Genomic DNA, 19,089 nt, shown 5'->3' on the forward strand with positions numbered 1-19,089 from the left:
GGTGGCTTAGGCTTGGTAAATCCTGCTTCCTGGGAGTCCGAAGGATCTTCCTGGAGCTCTTGGCGAACTTAAAAGCAACAGTGTTCCTCTCCCTGGCTCTTCGGCTCCAGCAGCAACTGCAGTGGTAACACAACCAGCTTCGAGAGGATGTCCAGACGGGCTTACTTTGGAGTCGATTGGTCCCACCAACTCACAGGGAGTTGTCGTCCTTGCAGGGCTTCTCTGATCAAGGGCGAATTTGGAGCTTCAGCACAGCAGCAGGGCTTCACTGGGCAAACCAACGGTCCAGGAGTTGCAGCAGGTGTCTCTTCCAAGTTCTTCCTCGGATTCCTTCGTCCAGTGGTCGACTCTACCTTCCAAGCCAAAAAGCCTCGCCTTTTATGCAGGTTTCTCACATTCATTCCAGCCTAGCTGCCAGTCAAACAGCAGGGTGGCTGTCCTTGCCAGACAGCAAGCCGGCCAATCACCTTCAGGTGCATTCCTATAACCAGGGGGATTAAGCACCTCCCTTCCTTCCTGCCCCCACCAGACATACTGGAGCCAGAGGCGGGCTTAACTCGCGATTCCTGTCAGAGAAAACAAACGACTGGACCAAACCTTGTTTTGCGCGCAGAGTAAATCTCAAGAAGGACCTTTCCACAAAGAAATGGTGAAAAAAAGAAGACCGGGGCCATTTTGACAAAAATGGCTCCCTTGGGTGCTTTACTGCAGCTGCGAACGCAGCCCACGGTAAAAGCACACCAAGGTAGTTAAAAGTAAACCACTGCCACCAGCCATTCGTCAAGGAAAGTCACAAAAATGTTGCACAAGGAACTAGACAAAGGGGATACTAAGTAACCCCCTCCAGCACCGTATTGTAAGATCGTGTGTGCTGGGTCTAGAAAGTTCCAATGTAAGTGAAGTGAATTTCACTTCACTGCTCTTGGAAACAGTTTATCCAAGAGACGGCATTAAACCTTTGGGAAATCTGAAAGACTTCCCTGTGCCACTGCACTGAAGGTGCTGTGTGGTACAATGTAAAAGATGCCGCCTATGGAGTTCGTCAGACTCCACAACCAGAAGAAACAGTGCTCAAGTCATAGCAAAAATACGAGAGTGAGAAAAAGGGTCTCACTCTCTCTAGGTAAAAAATTCAAGTCCTCAAAATCCAGCAAAGGTGCTCGGGGTCTCCAAGGTAGAGATGAATTAGCACATTTCTGAGAAGTCTCCCCAACAGTCTCAAATTGAGGGGACTTGGCACAAGAAATGGAAATTCTCCCCAACACTGACCAAAGAAGTGAAGTCAAACTTCCATAATACAGACACCTCTTGCTTTGTGTTAAGTGCACACCAGGACATATTTAGCCTTTATCCATTAGAATAAAAGCAAGTAACCTTAATTGGCATTCATGTGCATCTTTTGATGGATAATGCGAAAACAAGTTATGTGCACTACCAATGATACTGCAGGTAGAACAGCACTACGAGCCATAGTAGAGCACAAAGTATACGTAAAGGAACAACTTTGCAATGTTAAGTAAACAGCAGAGTACACGCATTTCGGTTCTGGCTTGTTGGTGCCTTTTGCAGTCTCAGAAAGCAGACTTGTGACATCTGTCAACTCTTCAGTTTCTCAGTCCTCGACTCTGCTAAGGGGACTTTCTGGAGCTGGCTCAAGTTGTTGCATAATTAGAAGGATGCATACAAAGCTTTAGGTGAAACAGATTCTGGAGATGCAGAGTTTCAGCACAGAACCCCGAGTATGGGGAGTTTGCAGGCCCTGGCTCACAACCCCATCAACGTACCTTCCTCATCTCAGAATGCACCTACGTCGAATCTAACGCTTCTAAAAACCAGATCTTTAGTTACACACCTTAGATGTGCGGGATTATATCAATGATAACAGTATTGACATCATGTGTATAACTGAAACTTGGCTGTCTGAGGCACACGGACCAACTATAGAACAGGTCACCCCATCAGGTTATACGTTCTTTGGTAAACACCGCAAAGATGGACACGGGGGGGGTTGGCAGTCATATGTAAAGAGGACCTGAAAATGTATGAAACAAAAATTGACTGCGAAGGTTGTGATATCCTACATACCAAATGTATTCCTAATCCTAACTTTAGTATACACGTAATAACTGTATACAGACCACCAGGAGTTACACACAACTTTAATGAACAACTTATCAACGTGCTCAATACAATCCAAACCACTAATTCTGCCATTCTATTAGTTGGAGACATGAATTTATGGAAAGGAAATATTAAAGATAAAAAAGCCAAGGAGTTGGAAAAGATGCTCAGAAGAAATAACATTCTGGTGCACAATAATGACCCTACCCATGTTAAAGGCAACATCCTGGATTGGATGGCGAGCTATAACATTGCTTTATCTAAAATTACCACCGCACCATGCATATGGTCTGACTATTTGTTTGTTTCAAGTAAAATACTGCTTCCACCTCTAAATAAACCCAAACATGAACGCCTGCGAAAAATTATGCACAGGAATTACAAGGCACTCACTACAGACAAACTGAATGCTTGACCTCCCTTATGCATACTACGAGTGATTCAGATCATCCAGATCTACTTGTGGAGAAATACAATACCCAAATGGCTATCCTACTTAAACAACGAGGAAATCTATCCGCCAACAAAAATGGTTTACACCAGAGCAGTCTAAATTAAAGGCTACTAAACGAGGGCGCTTGGCTTAAAGACCAAAAAGCGATTAATAGAGCCGCTTGGAAAGTACATGCGAAAGTATACAAAGAAACAATCATGGAAGCCAAGCAGACCTATTATAATGATCAAATTGATTCATCTAATAATGACACCAAGGAACATTTTTGCCTCTTCAGGTCTTGGGAGAAACCAGGAGTTTTAAATCATTCTATTACACCTACTAAATCAGACTGTTATAACACAAAGCTTTCTCTGACAAATGACATGCGCTCAAGACAAAATTAGGAGACAATTGCAAAACCAAACCTTAGACATAAATTCCTCTGTAGTAAAGAAGGTACAACCTAATCATATGATTAATCATACAGACTTTAAAAAGGAGGAGTTTCAATCAACTCATACTGGTTTTAAATTTCCAGAAATTACAGTCACTGAGGTTGAAGATGCCATGAGAGCCATGAACCCAACTAGTTGTCCAGGGGACCTCATTCCGTCAAAAATTATCTTAGACCATCAGAGCATTTTTGCACCATTTTTGTGCAGATTTGTAAATGCCTCTTTCAGGCACTGCACTGTTCCACAAGCCATCAAAACAGTGGCAGTCACCCCCCTTCTAAAAAAAGCCGGCCTAGACCCTAAAGATGCCACCAACTATCGACCCATTACTAACACCCTTTTTTTCTTGAAATTGGTGGATAAGGTCGCCACAACACAACTTCAATCTCACATTGAAAATACTAGCAGGCTGCATGAGAGACAATCGGGTTCGCCGCTTCCATGGCACCGAGAGTGCTTTGGTTGATCTTCAGACTCACATCCTGTCTTTAGTTGAGATGTAGACCGGGCTTGTTATTATTAGATCTCAGTGCACCCTTTGATCTTTTGGATCACAAGATCTTACTACACAGACTGCTTGACACAGGTGGCTTGGCCACTGAGACCGTAAACTGGGTCAGATCCTTTTTGGAGAGCAGAAGGTCCAGGGTACATTGGGGAGAGGCTTTCTCAGAAATAGAGACTATCCTATGTGGTGTCCCGCAGGGAGCCTGCTTGTCGCCTCTCCTTTTTAATATTTACATCGTCCCTCTCTGTAGAGAGCTGGAGAAGCTGGGCTATTTCTTCACAAACTATGCCGACGATTTCCAGCTGTCAATGGAATTATCAGGAGACCATCAAGTAGACCAACTTAAACTTAATGAAGTATAAAGAGTGATAAAAGACTGGATGACCACAAACAGGCTATGCCTAAATGCAGGAAAGACGAACTCATGATTTATGGGTCCAAGAAATCGAGGGAGGCTTTAGCCCCGGCCTTCTCTGGTTTCTTGGTTGATGATAGCCTCATCAAAGTAGTTGACAAGGTGAAGACACTAGGTGCGTACATGGAGGCTTCCCTGGACGCAGGCGCACACGTAGATGCCATTGAAAAAAAACTCAATATCATCTGCGAGTATTGAGGCAGGTCGGCCCTCTAATCTCAAAAAACAATCGAGCCAAGTTAGTCAGAGCCATGATGTTACCACGCCTAGACTACTGTAATGCTCTATTGGGGGGAGCAAGTAGAGAAGACGTTCTTAGACTACAGAAAATTCAAAATGCCTCCGTGCGTATAATCTATAGCATGAAAAGGTATGAACCCACCTCCGATGCCAGAAGGGAGCTACACTGGCTTCCGATATCAGCCAGGATTTCCTTTAAAACATTAACACTGTCACAAATACATCTATGGGAAAGCCCCAAACTACTTAAAGGACAACATTTCGGTCACCAACCTGCAAGAAACCTTCGCTCCACATCCACTCTAGGTCTGCAGGTGGCTAGGACAAAGAGCCCTCGGTAATGGACGTTCCTTCCTGGTGCTCGTGGCTAAGGCTTGGAACAACCTACCACTGGTGCTCAGAGCTGAAATAAACCATCTGGCGTTTCGGAAGCTCCTAAAAACAGAACTGTTAATTTAATTCTATCTTCGATTATCCTCACTGACCTTTTTTTCTGCTTGTGAAGGTGCGCTTGGGTGCCTTAGGGTTTTAGCGCTATAGAAATGTTTTAACATAACTGTTCAGCAGTCAGCAACGTCCTTCCTGGTCCTCTCAGGATATTTCTGTTCATGGTTGGTTTCTGCTCCAGGATCTCTGGCTGAGTCCACCAATAATGTCCCATGTACCATTCAAACTTGGTGATGGCCAATGGGGACAGCCAGACTACCAGTCTGAACTAGTTTCAGCCAGGCACACTGCAGAGCGAGAGGTAGGGGAGTTTTGGTTGACCCTGACCCCACACTTCTTGTTCTGCCAGACACTCAAAAAGCCTTTCAGGGCTTTCCAAGGGAATCCCACGCATTTCAATTTTAACTTTATCCACCTAGGAAATGCCAGCAAGGTGATATGTACTGCTGAACAAGAGACCTAAACAAAAGGCAAGAGTCAAAGAATATCAATAATGTAGAGTCTTTGACACATGGAGATCACAATCAAAGAAAAGATTAACGAAAAAGTGAATAACTATGCATAAGCATAGTGAATTGATTGTGCGGTTAGTCAACAATACTTTGACCTATTTGGTAAAACATGCCACCGCTTCTTGCTGAGACTAGATATGCATGGCCCATTTTAGTCAATGTGTGCATTACCACCCCTGACAGATACTGTTTTCATACCTCTTCTGAACAGTGCATCTGCAACTGAGGATCAAGCCGGTAATCCAAAGCAGACTCCTGGATGATCACTCTGATCTGGTCTTCACAGTCTGGGGAAAGTCGCTGTTGGAGAAAGAAACATACAATGAAAGTGCAGCCATAAAGGTAAGAACTATTGTGCACAAATGGTGAAATTAAGGAAAATAGATTCCTGCTAAGTAGTCCTTTATCTGTAACAGTAGTTCCCTTTACACATGCAAAACAGTATGCTTTAAGGTTCAGAAATAAAAACATATACAAGGCAGAGGAAGAGAGTGGGGAGTTTTTGTTTTGCAAATTATCCCCATACTTCCAAGGGACTCTCCATTAAAACAGCTGGAAGGGATTTTTCACTGATTTTGAAGGTGAGTGAAGTTTCTCAACCTCACTACTTGTCTGCAGTCCTTTTGTTCTAGGTCACTGAGTAAAATGTTTTGGGTTACCAGTACAGCGAGATTCTACCCACCTCACCTTAAGTCAAGTGCTCCTAGGGTCACCTTTCCTAGATTGTTTTGGGTGCACCGTGAAAAGCCATGTGCCTAAACAGTGCCCCATTTGTCACCACTTTAGTGACAAAAGCATTTATCCTGTGCTGCACAAGCCATTTTACATGAAGTTTCGTGGGGACACTTTGCATTCCTTTCCCCTACCCCAGTAACAGTATGTTACTTCCTATCCTTTTCCTGAAAAGTCTGGTGGCAGTTCGAATGCAACATCACCTACTGTGTTTTTAGCCACTGTAATGTATTAAGACAATATACTCAAAATGGCTCCTTCACGTGTTCCAAGTCCTGTTGAAGATGGCATGGCCTTTCCAGCGATTCTTTGCCTTTCCAAGTGTGGAGAGTCTTTCTTTATGCAAATTTGTGGGCTTTTCCCTAGAAAGCCAAAGAGTGACTGATGTGTTACTAGCAGGAAGAAAGTAGGGAGAAGTCTGCCTCTCCCCCATTCTTCCAGGAACATGGGAATTTGGCAGATTCTGGGCAGCTGGCTGCACGCTATTTGCCAGCCACATCAAAATTCACTTATTGGTGGGCTTGTGTAACCCCTAACCTGATTTCTGGAAATAAAGACAAGTTGGATCTAGGAATCTGAAGACTACCAAAGGAAGCCGGAGGACTGCTACAGGAACCAGCACTGGCTCCTCAAATCCCACTGCATTGCAAACCTCGAATGTTACTTTTTTTTGCAAAAGTCACTGTCTGCAACCGGACTTCGGAAAACCCACCTTGGATGAACAGGGTGTACACCTCTTAGGATTAGTCTGAACTCTACCCAAAGCTTTGGTAGAGTGGTCAAGCAGCCAGGCGTAGTCTACAGAGGGAGGGCTGTAGCTCAGTACTAAGACCTCAGAGTATACCTTGGTTGAAGACAACACTTGCACACTTTTAGAAGTTATATAAAAATAGACATACACTAGGGCACACTGTCGTAATAAAAGATCAGGTAAGTGCTACAAAACACAGTTTAAGAATACTTGCAATTCTCTTAGTATAGTAGTAAAGGTGTAGTCTCATCAGAATAGCTTTTTCAGTAACAAAACACTTAATCAACTGGAAACATATGCAAATCTCTCCAAACTCAACTTTTTGTAACTCCAACCCCATCTGGGTCGAGTCCCACAAAGTTAAGATGGGCCACCAGTAGCTGCAGGTTGACTAGGAAAAGCAGTAAGGAGAAAAAAGCAGTGTTCATAGTGCTAGGATCCCAATGGATTCCCCAACGTTGCATGCAGGTAAAGAAATAGGTTAGAAATTGGTTCAGGGAGATTCGGATGATCCCCTGAAAGGCCACGCCCAAAGCACCCGTGTTCTAGGGCAGGCGGGTTTACCGCTAGAGTACAATGGTTTGTCCAGCCCAATGTTACTCTACGGGGACCAGAGGGGAAGCAGGATACAAGTTATTTTCAGCCCCAAGAGTCACAGGATTGCACAAGCAGCCCCCAGGTGGGTTATACTGGAGGTGAGCAGTACCTTGGATGGAAGAAGGTGTTGCTGTGGGAAAGTTCCAGCACTGAGGTTACAGTCGCCGGTTCTTAGGCCCTGGTGATGGGGAGACGTGACCTTGGTGGATCTGGCAACAGCACTTGTACAGATTGATGTCCAGCAATGGATCTTCACGGTTCTGGCTTGTTGGTGCCTTTTGCAGGCTCAGAAAGCAGACTTGTGACGTCTGTTAACACTTCAGTTTCTCAGTCCTCTACTCTGGTAAGGGGACTTTCTGGAGCTGGCTCAAGTTGTTGCATAATTTGAAGGATTCCTACAAAGCTTTAGGTGAAACCTCGATTCTGGAGATGATGCACAGCGTTTCATCACAGAACCCTGGGTATGGGAAGTTTGCAGGCCCTGGGTCACAACTTTTCAGGGGATGGCGCTAGTTGTAGTTCGTCTCGGGACTGGTTAAGCCCACCAGTCAATGGGAGCAAGTGGTATTCTTCAAATCTTCCCTGTCCATTGGAGTGACTAGGTTAGGACAGCAGCAGTGACTCAACAGGCTCTGGCTTTCGTTGAAAGTGCTGGCAACATCCTTCCTGGTGGTCCTCTTAGGATATTTCCGTTCCAGTGGTTGGTTTCTGCTCCAGGATCTCTGGCTGAGTCCACCAATAATGTCCCATGTACCATTCAAACTTGGTGATGGCCAATGGGGACAGCCAGACTACCAGTCTGAACTGGTTTCAGCCAGGCACACTGCAGAGCGAGAGGTACGGGAGTTTTTGGTTGACCCTGACCCCCACCCTTCCTGTCCTGCCAGGCACTCAAAGAGCCTTTCAGGGCTTTCCAAGGGAATCCAGATGAAGACAAAGTGACAAGAGGACCCTCTGCCAGCTACCATGGTGGAAGGGATCAGAAAGGACGAATTATCTTGTTGGGGGCTTTAAAAGCAGAGCCACCATTGTGTCCCCTATGCCCCTTCATTGAAGCTGCGACTACAACCTCCAGTGAAAAATACAGAAAACGTGTAAAAGGTACACTGCCACCAGCCTGAACAGATGGGCTTGCCACAGTAACAAAATGTTACTGGAGAGGCGAGAAAGGGACACATTGTATCCCCTCAGCACCCCACATAAGGTGGTGTGTAATCTTGCAACAACAAAAACACAGGTAGCATAACAAGTATCCCCATGTTCTGGTAACTGCAAGAGTTTGCCAGGAAAAAAAATAGAAACAGCAAGAGATGCTTTAGGGGCTTCTTAACACTGCACAGAAGGTGCTGTGCATTGTTTCAGTAAAAAGATGCCTACAAGTTGGAGGAAAGCGTAACTCGAAAAAAAAAAAATCAGAAAAAGGGACTAAAGAGTGCCATGATCAGAGTAAAAAGGTGAGTGGGGAAAAAAGGTTCCCACTCCCCGAGGAGGAGTAAAAAATCAAGGTGTCCAGCAAAAAGTGCTGGGGGACTCGCAATGAGTGGGGATTTCACAGAAAGAATTCCATCCTAACATCAACCTTCTGCTCTACAGGGGAGTGTTATGGAGAATTCTAAAAAATGTACTAATTCCCTTCACCTTAGAGACCCCCAGCAACTTTGCTGGATTTTTGAGGACTTTTCATGTGCGTCACACAGCAGGCTGTCCCCAAGGTTTAAATACGTTCTCTGGGATAAACTACTGTTTCCCAGAGAAAGTAAAGTTAAATTGACTTTACTAGTCTTTTTAAACTCCTAGACCCAGCACACACTATCTTACAACAGAGTGCTGGAGGGGTTACCCAGTATCCTCCGTGTCTAAATACTCATGTAGCAGTCAAATGCTACCCTTTCCTATCGAAATGGCTGGTGGCAGTGGTTTTTCAACAAACTACCATGATTTTTCCCGATTGCGAACAACAGTACATTACATCGTGGGAGCCATGTTTTTCAAGATGGCGTCTGAGCCCCCTCTAAAAACAGGTCCCGGTCTTTTTTCGCTGTTTCTTTTTTGGAAAGGTCCTTCTAGAGTTTGTCTCTGCACACCAAACTAGGTCTGGTCCCTTTGTTCCTACGCCTTTGGCAGGCGTCAGGGCTGAAGACCGCCTCTGGCACCCGAGTGTCCAGGGTACCCAAAACTTCCTGTGCTTAGTCTCCTAGGCGACCCAAATACACTCTGGCGTGATTGGCTGGCTGACTGTCCAGCAAGGACAGCCACCCTGCTTAGTGAGTGGCAGCTAAGCTGGAATTAATGGGAGGCAACTGAATAAAAGGCAAATCTGTTGGCTTGGAATGCAGAGTCGGCCATTGGAACGAAAGAACGGAAGACGAGCTGGAAAAGGACGGCTGCTGCAACTGCTGGACCATTGGTTTGCCGGGTGAAGCCCCGCTGCAGGACCAAATCGCCAAGTTCATCTCGACAGAGAAGCCCTTCAACGACGACTTCTCCCTTTGAGCTGATGGGACCAATCAACTCGGAAGCCACCTGGACACCATTCTCAGAGCTGGGTGTATTTTCCTCGGAGTGCTGCAGGAAACCTAATAACCAGGGAGAAGGACACCAGTTTGTGTGCTTGAAGACAGCTACCGGAATCGAAGAATTTAAAGTTTGCCAGCTTTGTGACCAGTCCCCATGCAGTGCAGGAGTCCCCCGACACCCCCGATTCTTGTCCCCACGACTGAGGCTCAGGAACAGCGAGATCTGCAGTAACTTCCAGGAACAGAAGTCTTCAGCTGCATCTTTTTCTTCAATATAAGGTAGTGTGAAAACCCGACCGAGAGAACTTACCTCTCACTGCGAAAGTGCGTGAAACTTTGGCAACTTGCAGGCCTAGTCAGCTTGTGACCCGACATATGAATCTTTCTTCTATGACCTACTTCTGAGAACCGTGGCAAAGACTTTTCCATTTAACTACCAGAACGGTTTTTACCAATACAGGACTGTAGCCCATTGACTTTGGCCTACCTATTGCATTGGACCAACTCCTCTGGTGAACTCAAACTATTTGCACTGTATAAAACTAACTACTATTCGTTTAAGTAACTTCTGCCTTTTTTCTCCTACTTCAAATGCTCTGAATGCCATTTTGCGCCTCCTTCAAAGTAGTTTAAATGTCTCAGAACCGGTTAGTGTGAAGTATTTTAGTATATTTTTGTGTGATATTGATTGTCTCCTTTTAGTGAATTTTTTCTAACTGACTGTGTATTTGAATACTTTTGATTGTAGACCTCTAACCTCATTACAAGCTCACATTCCCACTTGAGATAAGCCTGGCTGCTCCGCTCGCTACCAAAAACTCTGGTACAGAGGTTTTGCTTACACCTGTAGTCACAGTTGTGTGTAGTGGTCCCAGAGGGTACTGCATGCAAACTTTGCCTAACAGGGAGACCTTTGCAAAGCACCTTCCTTCGACTGGTGGCACCAGCCAGCTGTCCCCATTACCTCCATCGCCATCTGCTGACTGTGGGAGCTTTCAGAATTGCAAAGATGAAACACCCAATACCAATTTTTCTCTGGAAGGTCTTCTACCTAGTCTGGGAGTAGAAATCCTCATTGGCATCCTCATCACTCTGCTCCAACGCAGATTACTGCTTTTGCTGCATAGACATCAATGAGACACCCTACTTTTTGCTGTTGTTTTGGCCCTTTCCTGACTTTTGAAGGTAACGTGAGGAGTCAGAAATTAAAAGCTGGACAAAAAGTTGTCATGTTTTTGGTTAAAAAATATATAAGGGCACCTGGCTGTGCCCTGAAAAACCCAGGTGGGCATATGTTTTAATAATCGTAGAAATCAGGGTGAGGTCACATATTGTATATCTGTTTCATGGAAACGTATAGTTTGTGTTGAAGAAGGGATTAGATCACTAAGAAGTGTTTCAACCTTATTTGTTTAATTCGCGTCTTTTCTTAAAAACAAATGTGGGGAGAGAGTACCCACAGACATTCAAAATTGTTTTTTACAAAGCATACAATACAGGTGAGTACAAACCAGTCAAATGGACTAGATTTAGATGAACAAACATGTTTTTCTTACATTCAACTAAATATTGTTTTACAAATACATAGTGAACACAGAAAAACTTTCAGTGAACATAACAAAAATATGGCAGTGTGTGGTATCAACACTGGAGCAGTAATGGAATCATCGACACTATGGTGTTTCTGCCTAAAATCAAGCTGTTCAATGAAGCTTGTGTGTGCAGGCCTTCATCAGGACGTGTGGAAAGATTGTGGATCCAAATCCTGAGTACTCTATCTACAAGTATTAATAAGAGAAATGTTGAAAAAAGTGGTATGACCGCGAGAAAATTAAGTACATGATTTGGATAGCTCTTCAAGATTGAAAAGGGGGACGCTATGTTAGAAAAACATGGCGTGAGTCTTACCTTAGACTATAATGTGCTATGGCAAGTACATTGATCCACTCGGGCGTAGGTGGGATCTGGCGTGTGGGTAGCCAAGAAAAGATAAATGGTCGTAGCAGGGAGATTACAACCTAAAACGACACAAGAAACCATATAATGGTTTAAAAAGGTTTTAAAAAATGGCCTAAATAAGCCATAGTGTGGGTGACTGGTTTGGAACACGGGTGGGTCCTTACCCTCCTGGTAGATCTTGTTTGTGAGTCTTGGCCGGGTATCTTGTTCCTGAAATGGTGGAAGAAAACCGCTGTACACTATCAGCCGATTGCTCACGAGATCTGTGAAGCGAGTGGTCTAATACAGCGTGTCACAAGATATTTATAGCTGACCACTATGCAAGCTCGTGGCAGTGCACCCCCGAGGGGTACACAATGGTAGATATAATTGGTGAAGTATGGTTTATATAGAAGTGCAACACCCATGGTGCGGTCATCTTAGTGCGAGGAGCCCTCAAAACAGTGTTGTCAAGGGAGATCAATAGTGGAGTACCCAGGGCTACCATGAGACAGTTTCACCAAAGACAGTGAAAGTACTTACATGGTAGAGGCAGGGAGAGCGAGTCCTCTGGTCTGCCGTGTCCGTGCTGAGTGCAGAAGAAGCCGTAGTCAAGGGTGCTGTCGCGTATAAGTGAGTGTTTACATGCCGCAGTGTTTCTGCCTACAGCTGATTTCCCATTTGGGGCTCTCGGGCTCCCCACGGGGGGGCCCAAGAGCCCCAAATGGGAAATGCTGCAGTGTTTCTGCCTAAATCCGCCTTCCCATTTGGGGCTCTCAGGCTCCCCACGGGGGGGGCCAAGAGCCCCAAATGGGAAATGCTAAATGCTGCAGTGTTTCTGCCTAAATCTGCCTTCCCATTTGGGCCTCTCGGGACCCCGTGGGGAGCCCAAGAGCCCCAAATGGGAAAGCAGATTTAGGCAGAAACACAACCGCGTTGTGTTTCTGCCTGCCTTGGCTTTCACTTTGGGTCTCCGGTGCTCCCCAGGCGGAGCACCGGAGACCCAAAGTGATAGCCACAGCAGGCAGAAACAACGCGGTTGTGTTTGAAAACACTGCGGTTTTTCTTTCCGGGTTTCTCAGGCTCCTCCGAGCCGGAGGAGCCTGAGAAACTTGGAAAGAAAAACCGCAGCGTTTTCAAACACAACGTTGTATTTATGTTTGCGGTCGCTTCAAAAGCGAAAAATACGTTTTTAAAGCTGCAGTTTTATTTCTAAGTTTTCTGGGCTCCTCCGAGATTCAGCTGCAGCTTTCCTGCTCTGGTCTCCGGTCCCCGTCCTCCGTGTACAGCACCAATGAAGGAAAAGCCACCCAGCGGTAGCTTTTGTTTACTACAGCTGGCTGGCTTTTCCTTCATTAGTGCCGCAAAAGCAAAAGCCAGCACAGGTGGGCATCCATTACACAAAATGGATGCGCCCATGTGCTTGCTTTTGCGAATTTTGAGCTTGAATAGCTCAAAATTTTACATAGGAAGTTTTAAAAAAAAAGTGCTAGTATTTTTCTAATGTTGCCTATCTATTTTTTAAATACATTTTTTTTACTGGACGATCCCTTTAAACTTATGCACCACCTATGAGGGACATTTCAAACCAAAATCAATGGGTCAGAAGAGTCTGCAGGGTGCCAGGACAACCAAAGTCAATAGAAACAATATTTAGGGAGCTGAAGCACTTCAGATAGCACAAAAGGTTGTAGAAAAAGAATCATTGTTGGGCTACAAGCGGTTAGGCTTGTGAAGGGCAAAGCTGTAAGCAACTCTGCAAAGGGCAGCTACTGCAAGTCTCCAGCGAGGCCAAGCAAGCTACAGACAAGAGGAAAGGACCCCTTCAGCCAAGTCAGTACCTTAGGTTGGAAGAAGAGGATCCAGCTGGCTTCTGTTCAGGCTGCAGTCTTGCAGTTCCTGGGCCTCAGTCATGCGGACAAGAGGGCTCCTGCACTGCAGTTCAAAGATCAGCAGCAGCAATGAGCTCTTTCCAAATCAGAGGCATTTCACTGTTAAACTACCGGTCCATAGCACCACCACGGTTCTTGGACACATTGTGGGCTTCGCTTGCTTCTGGGATCCAGCACTATGTTGAGGTGGCTCAGGCTTGGGTCATTCTGCTTCGGGAGGATCCTCAGGATCTTCCAGGAGCCAGGTCCGGCTTAAAGAGGATGCACTTGTTTCTCGTGTCCCTGACCCTTGGCACTTGGTTCCAGCAGCAGCAAGGATGTACAGCCAGCAGGGAGAGGGGTTCCAGCAAAGTTAGTCTTGGGGTCAGTTGGTGCCACAAACCTAAGGGAAGAAATTGTCCGTTCCGGGCTTCTCTAATTGATACGAAGCTGGAGACTCGGCATTGCAGCAGGGCTTCACCGGGCAGTTCAACGGTCCAGGAGGATACAGCAAGCTTCTCTTCCAAGTTCTTTTGTCGGATGTTTCTTCCAGTGGTCGACGGCCTTCTGTTCAAGAGACCTCGCCTTTTATGCAGGTTTCTCCCAATCATACACAGCTTAGCTGACACTCACACATTGGGGTGGCTGTCCTCCAAGGATTCATCACAGTAAGTGAAGCCTTTTTGCTCCACTTACCCGAGTGCATGAGAACTCTGTAAATTTCATTTTTCATGCACACATCCTATGTAAAGTATGTAGGAACACTGTGCATGTAACTTTCAGGTAACTGTGGTTAATTGCATGATGGGTTGGTTGCAGCAGTCACTTTTGTAGTTCTCTTTTTTATAGTCTTGTGCGCTTTTGCAGTTTACAGTTTAATGCCAATTAGAGTATCATATACTCTAAAACAGCCGTGCCATTAGATTTGCGCCTGTCCCTTGCCATCTTCTCTTGACCTTCTCTATGCCCTGGAGAGGCTGGATTTTCCATACATAGTAAGCCTTTCCCTGGTGAAAGCTCCAGCTTTCGCAGGTAAAGTAGCGGCCTGTGTGTGATCAAGTGGATCACTTGCTGGACAGGAGTGGGCTGAAGCTTTCCACAATTAGACAGCCCCTTCCGTTTGAATGGGGCGATCCTGGTCATTGGTGGGCTGGGGCAATTCCAGCCTGGAGCATGGATAAAAGGATTACTCCTGTAGCCGTTCTTCAGATCATTCGAGTCAAGACCCCTACGAAAGAGCAGCCTGCTAAAGACCCGGAACACATTGATGGAAGTTAGTCAGCAGCCTTTTTCACTCAGTCAAGCCCTGCAGATATCAATAAGACAATCAGTGTTTCAACCCCTTGGTACCGGTGGGAACAATCAGTCCCAACCGCTGCTCGAATATCGAAGCGCTTCCAGTGGCTGGAACAGTCCCGAAACCATGCTGTGGGCTGGCTAGAGGTTGTTAGGCAGTGTGTGCATGCAGTATCCTCTGGGACCAATACACACAACTCTGACTGCAGGTGTAAGCAAAACCAACCTTTGGTATAAGTCTGTACCACACAGTTTTTGGTAGCGAGCTGAGCAGCCAGGCTCATCTCAAGAGGGAATGTGAGCTTGTAAGGGTGTTAGACAAAGGTCTACAATAACAAGTATTCAGAGAGACACTTGGACTGAAGGTTTCTTGGTAAAAACACTTAATTTATTATACAATCATTTATAAAGCATTCACTAAATAAAGAAACCAATATCACAAAAATTATACTAAAATATGGAATACTAAGCAGTTTAGCTCCCATGAAGTAGGAGCCAAATAGCATTGAAGTAGGAGCAAAAAGGCCTAAATTAATAAAACTAAAATTACAGTTACTTTAAAACAGTGCAACTAGTTTAAGTTCACCAGAGCAGTCGATTCAAGGCAATATGTAGGCCAAAGTCAATGGGCTAGTGTCTTGTATAAGAAAAAACGGTTCTCGTATTTAAAAGGGAAAAGTCTTTGCCACAGTTCTCCGAAATACTTCATGGAAGAAAGGTTTGTATGTCGGGTCACAAGCTGACTATGCCTGCAAGTTGCCAAAGTTCCATGACCTTTCGCGGTTAGAAGTAAGTTCTCTCGGTCTGGTTTTCACAGTACCTCATATTTAAGAAAGAGATGCTGCTGAAGACTTCTGTTCCTGGCAGTTCCTGCAGATCTCGCTGTTCCTGAGCCTCAGTCGTGGAGACAAGAGGGAGGACGTTGGGGACTCCTGCACTGCATGGGTCACCAAGCTGGCAAATTGGCAATTCTTCGATTCCGGCTGCTGTTCCTTCAAGCACACAAGCTGGTGTCCTTCTCCTTGGTTAATCCTAACCAGCTCCGAGAATGGTATCCAGGTGGCTTACAAGTTGATTGGCCCCTCAACTGCAAGGAAGAAGTCGTCCTTGAAGGGGCTTCTCTGTCGAGATGACCTTGGCAATTCAGACCTGCAGCAGGGTTCCACCAGGCAAACCAACGGTCCAGTAGTTGCAGCAGCCGTCCTCGGTTCTTTTGTTCCAGTGGTCGATTCTGCCTTCCAAGCTAAGAGACTACCCTTTTAAACAGTTTCTCTCCCATTCATTCCAGCCTAGCTGCCACTCACCCAGGAGGGTGGCTGTCCTTGTCGGACAGTCAGCCAGCCAATCACGCAAGAGTGCATTTGGGTCTCCTAGGAGACCAAGCACAGGGACTTTCGGGCACTACCCTTACTTCCTGCCCACACCAGACACTCTGCGCCAGAGGCAGGTCTTCAGTCCTAAAGCCCGCCAAAGGCATAGAACCAAAAGGGACCAAACCTAGTTTGGGGCGCAGAGAAACACACTACAAGGACCTTTCCAAAAAGAAATGGCGAAAAAAGACGACTGGGACCGGTTTAAACTAAGGGGCTTAAGGCGCATGGCAAACACATGGCTCCCGCGATTTTTAGCTACCGGCGTTTGCGGTCGGGAAAAATCATGGTAGTTCGTTGTAAAACCACTGCCATCAGCCATTTCGATAGGCAAGGTTAGCATTTGACTGCTACATGAGTTTCTAGACATAGGGGATACTAGGTAACCCCTCCAGCACTCTATAGGAAGATTGTGTGTGCTGGATCTATGAATTTAAACAGACTAGTAAAGTCAATTTAACTTTACATTCTATGGGAAACAGTTTATCCCAGAGAAGGTATTTAAACCTTGGGACAGCCTAAAAGGCTCCCCTGTGTCACTGCACTGAGGGTGCTGTGTAACATGAAAAGATGCCTATGGAGTTCTCATAAACTCCATAATCAAAGAACACAAGAGTAAAACACACATCAAAATACATGAGTGGGGGAAAAAAGGCTCACAGTCCAGGTAAAAGAAATCAAGTCCTCAAAATCCAGCAAAGTTGGTGGGGGTCTCCAAGGAGAAGGGAATTAGCACATGTATGGGAATTCTCCCTAACAGAGGTCCTCTTGGGCTACTTTGCTGCAACTGTTCGATGTGATGAGTGGAGCCTTGGGACTTGGCAGTTCCTCCGTTTAGGGAACAAGAAGCATTTCTCTAAAGAGGGGCCTAGCAGGAGCAGCTGCTTTATTCTTGCCATGAGTGTCGTCTACTACCATTCTGTCTAAGTTGCCATCAATGCCAGAGTTGAGTCATGGGAGTCCGCGGATGGCAATGCCAGAGTGGTGGTCCCAAATTATGTGTCCAGCATTCCAGAATCCAGTCTATCGGAGCACAGAATCGAAAACTAGCCAGACCAAAAGAACCAAACATCTGAAGAAACCTCTGAATCTGCAACCCCTGAGACTAACAAAACCAAGACACTAATCCAGAATATACAGCCATTTCAAGAATTTCTATGGCGGTCCCGGGGTGAATCCGAGGACAGGTGTCAAGTAAACGTACCTGCTTTGGTAACAACTGTATCCATAGGGTTCCATGGGTATAAGGTCCTAATCCCATCTCTCCCTTGCCTAGCCCTGAATGGTATTTGGGCCCGGGACCTGCCTCTAGGTGATTGGAGAGGGATTTCGAAATACTTCCCTCTTGCTTTTACTGAACTTTGACACACTTAAAACTACTTTATTATTGTGTGCATCATTTCAAATGCAAAGTTTTCACATATATGCAGAATCAAAAAGCAACAACTTACTTGCCTGTAACTCTTGTTCTCCAGCATCGGTCTTGCATGGATTCCCATGCTATGAATATTCCCAGTCAGGATGGAAATCCTCTAAAATAAAGCAGTATAATGTTAAGCTAAAAACAGTATTGTTGCTTGTATAGCCTGTTTGTAACTTTGGGTCATACTACCCCAACCAATTACTCTTCCTCCTTAGCTCCGCCCCTGGTGGCCATCTTCAGATTTGGTTCTGCACGTTAAGTGGCAGTAGGACCCAAGAAGAGCCAGAGAAAGGAATGAGGCAGGGATTGCATGTGAATCCATGCAAGACCTATGCTGGAGAACAAGAGTTACAGGTAAGTAACTTGTTCCTTCGCTAGCATGGGGTCTTACACGGATTTACATGCGATGAATAAGATTACACAGCAGTACAGAAACACAACCCCTGGAGGTGGCAAGGCTCAACAGAAGCAATGAGACTTACCCCCTGAACGCTCACCTCAAGAAAGGTTGCGAAGCACTGCTTGTCTGACACAGGACTCCTCCCTGGAATCCCTGTCGACAGAAGTTCATGATGGTGCGAGCAGCCCTCCACGTATTAGCCCTGCAGACATCTAGCAAGGGGAACACCAAAGAGGAATGCTGTTGTAGATGCGATTATTTTGGTGGAATGGGCCCTCAGTCTGCCTGGAAATGGCCAGTTGGCCAGCTGATGGCAATGCATGATCGAGCCGGAAAAACATCTGGAGATGGATGCTTTAGAAATGGCCTTTACATGACTCACAGGCCCAACGTTTACAAAAGAAAGAAGTCTTTCAAAGTTCTTCATGTGTGCAACAGAAAATCAAGGCATGCGCCACGTCCAATGAATGCAAAGACATTTCAGCAGGCGGAGAAGCGTTTACAAAGGAAACTGGCAGTACCAAAAGTTTGTTTAAATGAAAGTCTGACAGGACCTTGGGCATAAAGGAAGGATATCTTAGAAATACTTGGGTGGAATGACAAATATGGATATTTATGAGAAAGCCTTATTTCACCAACCTGCCTGGGTGATGTGATAGCCACGAGGAAAGCAGTTTCCAAGAAAGATACCTCAAGGGAGCAAGATGCATAGGTTCAAACGGCAGCCTCATAGGCTTGAAGAGTACCACATTAAGCTCCCAAGCAGGTGTAGGTGCCTTCACAGGTGAAAAAGTCCTGAAGAGGCCCTTGAGGAACTCTGACAAGTATATGCCACCACATGGAGGGATTGCCCCGGAGTCCGGGTGTACCGGGAGATGGCAGCCAGGCGTACCTTAATTGATGCATCTGCAAGGCCAGCCTTGGCAAGCAAGGGCAAGTAAGAAGCTGCGTCACGGTAATGTGCCATGGAGAGATTTTTGACCGGCACTATACAATAAAACACGTCCACTTGTGCTTGTAACAGGCAAGTGTAGATGGAGCCCTGGCCATAGCCAGAATGT

General features: G+C 45.6%; 1 protein-coding gene across 2 annotated transcripts in view; it reads right to left on the reverse strand.

Annotated features, from left to right (window-relative positions):
• GLG1 (golgi glycoprotein 1) overlaps positions 1-19,089 on the reverse strand; it is a 1,453,447-nt gene that overhangs the window by 241,557 nt on the left and 1,192,801 nt on the right. For both annotated transcript variants that reach the window (XM_069655141.1, XM_069655148.1), the window contains exon 22: positions 5,333-5,434. In XM_069655141.1, the coding sequence (XP_069511242.1) occupies positions 5,333-5,434 (102 nt within the window). The remainder of the gene's footprint in view (positions 1-5,332; positions 5,435-19,089) is intronic.

The sequence above is a fragment of the Ambystoma mexicanum genome, chromosome 1p (assembly GCF_040938575.1).
Source record: "Ambystoma mexicanum isolate Mex_15411 chromosome 1p, UKY_AmexF1_1, whole genome shotgun sequence".
Classification (NCBI taxonomy): domain Eukaryota; kingdom Metazoa; phylum Chordata; class Amphibia; order Caudata; family Ambystomatidae; genus Ambystoma; species Ambystoma mexicanum.